Genomic DNA, 9,809 nt, shown 5'->3' with positions numbered 1-9,809 from the left:
ATAAGTAACTTTCAGGGTTCCGTGATTATACATAAATTATTTTCTATAATATATGTTGAACATAAGGGTCCCTACAGCCGGTCGTCAGAGACGATAATGTTGAAGATGAAAAGTTTAGTTTCAGATAAAATAAGGCAATCCATTATTCGTCGCCGAGCCGAGTATATCTCGAGACTAATAGGATTAGCGTATTCGTCCATTAGATACTGTTTTACTGTTCTTTTGTTTTATGGTCACACTTCAACAATAATGTATTGAAAGGAGCCACGAAATTACACTTTCTGTTTCTATAAAAATTGTAATAATATTATTAGGGTGCCATAAAAGATAGACGTTAGCAAAATGTTTTCTTATATTTACTTTACTTTATTCTTATATTTATAGTGAATAGCAACAATAAAAATTTATGGGTACTTACGTACTTACGTGAGATTTATAAAAAATGTGACTTAGCTATAGTTTTGTTGACCCTTGTCTAATATTCGCCACCAATCACGATGTCTTAAAAATTTGCGGAAAGTAGAACTAAATCTTGAGGATGTCTTGGCCCTAGATTTTCTCTTCGTACTAACTTGAAGTGAGTTATTTAAAGAAGCAAAAATTATAAAATTAAATAAAAAAGTTAAAAAAAAATCACAATAATTGTTTAGAAATTTGAACAGCAGATTTTTATTTTGCATAAGGTATCATTTTTTTTACTTTGAATACAAATATCACATAGATTGTAACAGATATTGATTGGCAACGGTACGTCAGTATTATATACGCTAACACAGGCCAGAATGAAAATTCAAACATGAAATACTGTCAGGTACAGCAATGACATGCTTCACTTATCTAAACGCCGCGCCGATGAACACATTTTGTCAGTGGATAAAAATGTTGATTTGTAATTAATGTAAATATTTAAAACGTTGCAAACAATGAAAGCTTTTTATCCCATTGTTTACAATATTTTATCTATGTACACATATTATTTTTTTATATATAAAAAGCTTTAGAAACTTTATAATATTTGATTTTACTAGTGTTATGTAAATCAAATTACTCTCATTTAACTTTCACCATAACGTATATTTAACTGTTTTTTTTGCTCGGAAAATACCAAACGATGAGACATTTATTTAGTAAAACAACACACATATAGTGGTGTGTTTATATTTCAAATAAATGGGGCTCGTGAGAAACACTCGAGGACCAAGACCAAGACCTCTTTACATGAAAAGGGAAGGTATGACTGACCATTATGTATTGTGTAAAGTCTTATAGAGTTTAGGCAATATTCGCCTTTTGTGTATTTACTATATTTTTGTATATACTATACAATTAACTTGATAAGGGCACATAAAAATTTAATTGTGTTACGTAACAAAATACTATACAACTTTATCATTGAAGTTGAACTTAAACTATTGAAGTGGCGCAACGTGAGGCTAAGGATACTGAAAGTTTACAATTTACGTTCTCTGTGGTGAGTGCGGAGTGCACGAAATTGAAGTCTTAATTACTTAAAGCAAACTAAAGTTAAATTTCCATTACTAATAATACAAACGGTTCACGCTGCACCTTACCTTATGTCTCACGTAAGTTTTGCTAAAAATATAACCTAAACATATGAATTATTTTATAGTATTAATATTATTTGCATTCAATTGTATTACAATTCTAAGATTTAAATTAAGTTTTAATTCTTTTTAAGTAAATTTCGATAGAGAATAATTGACAGAATTTTTTTATTATTATTATAAGAAGAACGCCTTTTAAATAAATATTATATACAGAGCAAAATACATTGAAAAACACAAATTAATAAAACAAGAAATAAATAAACATATTACACACATACGATTACACAAAATAATCATCTAATATTATTCTGTATAAGGAGAGAGCTGAAAACATTAATATTAAGAAAAATAAATATGTGCTCATTTCCCCCTTACATTTGCGAGAACGTAGTAAATGATGGTGATATGTGACAACGCGAGTTTTTCTTTATTGTTCACCAAAAGTAATTTTGGGGTCGTTTGCGAAAGCTCCACAAGTGAGGACGCTTTATATTTAATATTGGAAGTTTTTGTGCACAACTGCAATTGTTTTCAGAAAGAGACTTAAAGACTTATTAAAAAAAATGTATTTCGATTGGTCGAATGATACAGCTGAAAGATTAAGTCAAAAAATATTATTCATTCACGATATTCAGGACTGTTATTGAGGCCAATATTTTCATTTCCTCGCTCTGGTAAGGAGGTAAAGCTCGGCGTTGAGTTTCGCTACTTAACACGCAATACTTTTGAAAATTCGGCGAAAAGTGGGTAATGGAAGTGTTTTAACCAAGGTTCCCAGGTTCCTTTGAATACCTTGCTATTTTCAGGATAAAGCGTGAAGCTAAAAAACACACTCACGACGTATTGATGTGATACACTGTATAGAGTTTCAATAGTTCTTTATCTCTGCTCATGGTAGAGGTAAAGATATATTTCTTTGTTCGCTTAGTAGCCAGTATTCTTGCACAACGCGACAATATTGTTAAAGTATCTTTTCTCGCAGGATTTTCGAAGAGATGAAATATATCGGTTTCTTTATTTAACTGCTTTAGTATTTTCTTCACAAAATAAACCTCGATCACTAAAATAAAATTTACTTTAAAGACTGTGTAGCTTTCTTTTAAGATTTTTTTACCGTATAAGCGAGTTTTTAAACTACTACAGTAATATCATTTAGTACAAGGTAAGTTTTGATAGGTACATTTTAGTAAAATAAAATATATATAAAATATTTCGTTAAAACCAGTTTAAATAACGGTTTGTCGAGAATAAAGATTACTCCTACAATTTTTAGTGTATAATATGCAAAAAGATTATTATTTTACTGTAAACATGACAGTTGTGAGTTCGAATGGGGATTCGGGGGAATTAATTTCCTCGCTCTGGTAATAAGACAAAGCGCGGCATTGAGTTCCACCATCAATGTCGGAAAAAGTGGGGAACGGAATGTTTTAGCACTCTCTTCCCCTATACTGCAGCGCGGCACAAGAATAAGCTACCAAAAATATATAACACATAAATATTTAACTCCTAAAATGATAAATCAATCTATTATTGTTTGATCAAACCAACATTGTAACAGGATTATCTCTCTGCTCTATTACTCTTAGATACTGTTTTACTGTTCTTTTATTTTATGATCACACTTCGACCATAATGTATTGAAACTGGCCACAAATTGTCGAAGCTATTCTGTGAAAATAGTTTTTGTGTTGATATCGCTACATAACTTTTCTCCTTCATAAAACATTGCTATACGTTGAAGTTTTCATCAATATTAGTAATTATAAGCTGTAAATATAACTTTTACTTCCCCCTGTTAGAGTCAGGGCAGGTGGCACACGATCACGGCTGTCTTCTAAGAACCACAATGACCATATATTACATTCTGAAAAAAGTTAGATGAGAATATTTTCTTGTCTCATACTTTTTGAGCGTGATAATCTTGACTTGCAGGCGCAAGTACATCTTTGCACATGTTGTTACGTTTCACATGTAATAAGGCGAAGATTTAATATAATACGAGAAAAATCTGTGCCAACAAACAAACTCAAAACATAAGCAAGCTTTTCACTCAGACAAATTACATGTATATCGTATTTCTGTCTGTACTTCTAAAAGTTGAGGCCACCGCCCACGCTATAGCTTACTTGCTAAGTGCTCTTCAATTAAATTACCTTTTAGTCCAATACTATATATCTTCCAGAGATAACGAGAATTTGAACAAACGAGTAATTGAATTTCAGCCTTTACAACAGAACACAAATGTTATTATACTAATAATTATTTCTACGATTTGACTTATAGCAGGGCAGACAGAATGAACCAAATGTCAAGTCACTCCGTTCTCCGCGTAGTGAAAATATCTTAAAGATATTGAGACACCCAAAATTACACATTTGGAAGCTGATTTGGACTTATGAGTGAAACAATCCATATAACATACCTACGAGTGAAATAAAAACCAAAGCGAGCATTTGAAAATACTTTTCATTACTGAAGCTGTCTTACTACGCCATGATTACGAATTTATAAGTTTTGACCGCAGTACCCTCAAGAAACCAAAAAAAAAGAATATTCGTGTCTGTGAACATCCTTTTGTAGCCCAAGTGAATTATAACATTAAATATTTATGCCTTTCCGGGGATATGTAACATGCCGGTTCCTTTCGGATGATAAAAATACACTAAATAAACTCATATAAGTAAATTTATTAATATAAGAAGCGTTCGTTTGTATGCGTTCATTTCTAATTAATTTATACCCAACAATTATTTGGATATTTCATCAAAAATTAATATTTTACATATCCTTTTATATGTGATATTATTATGTACATTATTAATAGTAGTAACAACATTCAAATCATATTCACCATCTTCTATGCTACACGCTCCAAGAACGTCTCAATGACATTGTAAATACATATGTATGTATAGAAAGGAGACTTATTGTACCCACAAGTCTCGACTTAATTCATTATTACAATATTACCTACGTCACTGAGTAAAGGCGTCTCTTCTAGTCCTCGCGACTCAACACAACCACATACTTATTAGAGATACATTCAAGTCAAAGTAATAACGCACAGACTGAGTTAGAAACGCTCAAATTAAGCATTATTGTAGTTCCCGTTATTAGTTAGCGAAGTTGTTTTAATTACAACGTCTTCCGAAGTCTCAATTGTTTTGAATATACTTTTATTAAATATGTGAATAAATTTTACATTTTTAAATATAAATTATTATAAAAAAGATACATTTAAAAATATAAAAAACCACTCTTCCGAGGGCGGGACAAGGGTCCAAGCCATCGGTGGCTAGGGCTCCAGAGAGAGGAACCGCCGCACAATACGTGCCGTCTCAAGTAACACTGCCTTCTGTATCCGGTTCTTGATCCAACAGCTAAGCGATAGCCTCTTAAGGTGTTGGTCGAGGCTTTTCGCTATTAGACCGTTAACCGAAACCACTATCGGCACAATGATAGTCGCATTGACATCCCACATGGCGGTAATCTCATGGGCTAGGTCCAAATATATAGATTGTTTTTCTTTTTCGGCCTTCACGAGATTGTCATCATGTGGGATAGTAACGTCAACAATCACTGCGCGGCGCGCCACTCGGTCTACTAATACTATATCAGGTCTAGTGGCAACAATATACCTGTCAGTAATAATAGACCGATCCCAGTAGAGCAAAGCACAGCTATTTTCAAGAACAGACATGGGATTGTACCTGTAGTAAGGCACCTCCAATTCTACAAGGCCATATTGAAGAGCAAGTTGCTGGTGTATTATCTTGGCTACTTGATTGTGTCTATGCAAATACTCACCATTAGCAAGATGAGAACAACCAGAGACAATATGTCTGAGGGACTCCCCAGGTCGATGACACGCCCGGCAGATGTCGATAGTGCCATCTTTCATAATATGTCTCTGGTAGTTCCGTGTCTTGATAACTTCGTCCATAATTGCACAGACAAAACCTTCAGTTTCTCCGAAAAGATCCCCGAACTGTAACCAACATAACGATGAAGCAGTATCCACGTCCTGGCCCACTAGGGCTCTATGGAATCTACCATGCAGCTCCTTGCTCTTCCATACAGCCATGCGATCAGAAGTAGTAAGTACTACAAGCCGACGCCAGTTCTCTTTGCCCAAGGAAAGAGGAGTAAGGCCTTTGTCAACTGTTACCACATCCTTGTGCATATCCACGTCAATCTTGAGAAAATATTCTCTAAGACTGCATACCTCGTGGTTATGGAGGTTCTTGACATTCAAAAAGCCACGACCTCCACACTTACGCGGGATATACAGTCTCATTACAGACGAACGCGGATGGTGCATTCGGTATGTCGTCAACAATTTACGTATTTGGCGATCTACGGAGTCTAACTCAGTCTGCGTCCATCTTACAATGCCAAAAGTATAGGCTAAAAGCGGCATAACCCAACCGTTGAAAGCACGCACCTTGTTGCCACCAGATAAAAGGCTGCCGAGCACTTTTTTCAGGCGACTAAAGAAACGCTCCTTCACCAATTTCTTTATGCTCCGCTCATTAATACCTAATGCTTCAGACATTCCAAGATATTTATAAGTCTCACCTTCACCAAGAGTTCTGAAGGAAACAGAATCTGAAATGCAAATATTATCAGATCTTATCACACTCCCCCGCACTACATGCATGCTAGCACATTTATCGACGCCAAATTCCATTCTTATATCACTACTAAAAGTTTGAGTTACCTTTAGTAGCCGCATAAGATCAGAACGTTTTGACGCAAATAATTTCAGATCATCCATGTACAGCAAGTGAGATATGACCTTACCCCCCCGGCGAAGACGAAAGCCTAAACCTGAATCCTCTAACATAGTGCTAAGAGGATTCAGAGCTAGGCAAAACCATAAAGGACTCAGACTGTCACCCAGAAATATACCCCTCTTTATCCTTATCGGTTCAGACGTTGCAGGAATATAACACTCCCCTAGATGACGAAGGACAGTGACCCATTGTCCCATACAAGCCTCCAAAAATAATCTCAAAGTCATATCAATCTTATATAACTCCAAGACCTTCAAGAGCCAAGTATGTGGCACTGAATCATATGCCTTCTTATAGTCTATCCAAGCAGTAGTGAGATTTTTCCTGTTCCGTCTTACCTGTTGGCTTATAGTTGTGTCAATGAGAAGAAGTTCCTTTGTACCACGGCCACCAGCCTTACATCCATTCTGAGTCGGTGCCAAAATTTTGTTACGAACAATATGTCCTGTGATTTTTTTATTCAGAATAGATGTAAGGAGCTTATAGATGGTAGGTAAGCATGTTATTGGGCGATAGTTTTTAGGCTCCGTGGTACATCCGGATTTGTATGACAGGAATGTTACACCTGTTGTCAAAAATGTTGGTAACGATCCAGAGTCAAGGGCATCCTGGAATTGTGTTGCGAAAACGGAATGTGAACTGCGAAACCACTTCAGCCAGAAATTATGCAACCCATCTAGCCCGGGACATTTCCAATTACTAGCATAACGAATAGCACACCTCATGTCAATTTCGCTTATTTTTATTGATCTCATTGGTATAATATTTTCGCAATTTTTCGCAATATCACAAAACCATTCACCCTCAGTGTGTTCAACAGAAGCCGACCATATACTACGCCAAAAACCAGCACTAGCATCTGGATTCGGGATCTCGCAATTAACCACACTATCCCCAGAACGTTCCCATTTCCTGCATACACTCCGTTGGTTCTTTTGAAAGGCACTATTCTGATTGTATCGATCCCATCGTTCTCTATATCTTCTAATGCGTTTTGCCAATGCATAGAGTTTCTGTTTCAGAAAGTCAATACGGTTTGTGACGTTAGCCATATACTCACTGGGCTTTAAATTTGTTCCAGCAAATGCTTCCGCCACAAACCGCATGACCCTTGGTCGACGATTACCCGACTTGAAACTTATTAGCTTACCAATGAGGATTCTAGTCAGATTGATACGCTTTTCAGTGTCGCACTGCCATGCCGGCACCGTATGCTTTGATGCCTTAGTACCCCCTTTATTTGGGAACTGTACACCAGCAACACGACATACAGCTACAGCACCACAATACAACAATGAATGCGTATCAGTAAGATCGTTACAGTTGTTAAAATGACTTGGCAAATGTTGATCTAGAATCCTCACTAGTGCTATGTTACGTCTATGCATAGGCAAACGAGGTAATTTTGGTCTGAGATTTACCGGAATGGAACCATATTCCAAAATAGCATCTTTCAAGCTTCTCCTCAATCGCTCATCATCCTGAGCACTCACAGACAACTCAATATTACCTTGCGACTCAATGTTGGCGTGCTGGAACTGTGACCGGATGTCGCAACTGTTGTTGTTGGTAGTATTGACCTGCTGAAAGCTCAAGCGTAGCCTTTCCAGTACGGATTCATCCAGCAGATGACGTCGCTGAATGATCCGCACCCTGTCCGACAGTCGCTGTGCAGTAACGGTCGCTGTTGGTTCAAGCTCCTGAAACATAGACAGTAACCTTGAACGATACGCAGTGAGGTTAGTTCCCCCCTCTGTTGCCCTATAGTACGCACGCATGACACTCTCATTCAGTTGTTGAGACCATCTCATGCGAGGCACTTTACCACCGGTAGCGGGAGCCTTGTTGAGCATCCTCGACACTGCTGGCTCCAAACCCTCCGATGGTGGGATGTCGGCGCGCCGGCGTGGTCTTAAAGCCGGCCCTTCCGATTCTGACATTCCTTCCTCCGAACCCGCAGTCGAAGCCGCAGTGCGATAGTCGTCTTCTGACGACGGCGGTTGCGGATTCGAAGGGCAACATCTCCGCCCATGCTGTTGGGAGTGCACTTGTCCTCCTGGCATCCGTCACTACTTTTTACTCTTGTGCCATCTTTTACCAATATTTGTTTTAATTCTAGTAATCCAGATCATATTTTTGTATCCCATTTTCTTATAGTTTTGTACTTTTTCTAAATTATTTATTAATTTATATCAACAGTGAAAATTTTTCATGACATGTTTGTTTGACGGTTGCTAGGGTTATTATGTTCTTGCTACATTGTACTTGTGATGTATTGCAAAGTAAAGACACTTATTAAGAGTTTATTTATTGTACTATTTGCCTATCGTTGTATATATGCATAGGAGTATGTCCCTACTAATTTGAACTCCTTCACAATCTCCCATCGAGATTTCTGCGTTTAGATTCGTCAATAAGGGGATCGGGCTATTTGTATGTAGAGCCTGGAGTTAAGCACCGCGACCGCGACCTATCGCATTCAAACGACATAAGTTTGTATTTAATAATTTCTGATTTCTCAGAACGCAATAATTGAAATGAAATACAAGCGATGTTACTTAAACAATGATAAAAAATACCAAATTAATATAAAGTAGCATTATTTTATATTTTAAGAGTAATTTTACAGAAACAATATTTAGCTTTTATTGTAACTAGGTAGCGCGGCTGTCAGTGGAATGGTTGAATTATATTGGTAACAATGGCGCTTAAAACGGTAATAATTTAATTTCACTAAAGGTTTCATTGTGCGATAGGAACGCTTTACGTAAACAACTCTTATTTATTTGAATGAGCATCTATTAAATCTTCATTACTTAATAAATTGTTGCAGATACTCCAATATTCTTAAATTGTATACTTTATAAAATGAAGGAAAATACAACCATTTAAGCGTACTTATATTTTACTATAGACCTTAAATATAAATTTTCCATCAAATGTTTAAAATATCTATGAAATTATTGAAATAAGTAATACCTACATGAAAATATGAAAATAAATTTTCGAAGTTCTTAATTTTCTTATTAATCACGTTCTAAGACAGGACTTGGAAGCATCTTCATAATTTTAATCTGTCACAATGTTGACAGACGATTGTGAAATTACCATCAACATCCAAAATTATGTTAACTACGAAACAAAATATACTCTGTAATAAAGAGGCGGGAGGGGTGAATTGATCAATAATGAGAATTCAACGAAGTATGGAGAACGAAGTTGTCCCCACCTACCCTACCTACCCTTTTATGCAGGCTAGAACCTGAAGTTGAAAAAAAAAAACAACAATAAGTATAATTTTAATAAATTGTAAGTTAATGTAAATTAATATCATTTTGGCACATCAAGCGAGTGTCGCTTATTCACAGCAATATCCATTTGAGAAAATCTAGATATATAGTACGAAATATTTTAATATTATAATATCAATTGTATACCACAA

General features: G+C 36.0%; 1 protein-coding gene across 1 annotated transcript; it reads right to left on the bottom strand.

Annotated features, from left to right (window-relative positions):
- Positions 1–3,331: 3,331 nt before the first annotated feature.
- LOC146531755 (uncharacterized) lies at positions 3,332–8,430 on the bottom strand. Its single transcript, XM_085198601.1, has 2 exons — positions 5,532–8,430; positions 3,332–3,435 (listed from the first exon to the last, which is right to left on the bottom strand). Exons 1-2 carry the CDS (start codon positions 8,428–8,430, stop codon positions 3,332–3,334), a joined length of 3,003 nt encoding a protein of 1,000 aa, XP_085054727.1.
- Between the last annotated feature and the right edge of the window lie 1,379 nt (positions 8,431–9,809).

The sequence above is a fragment of the Heliconius melpomene genome, chromosome 15 (genome assembly GCF_056956725.1).
Source record: "Heliconius melpomene rosina isolate 202511_hmr_F chromosome 15, ASM5695672v1, whole genome shotgun sequence".
Classification (NCBI taxonomy): domain Eukaryota; kingdom Metazoa; phylum Arthropoda; class Insecta; order Lepidoptera; family Nymphalidae; genus Heliconius; species Heliconius melpomene.
The sequence above is the reverse complement of the archived record's forward strand: the minus strand, read 5'-3'. Positions and strand labels throughout refer to the sequence as shown.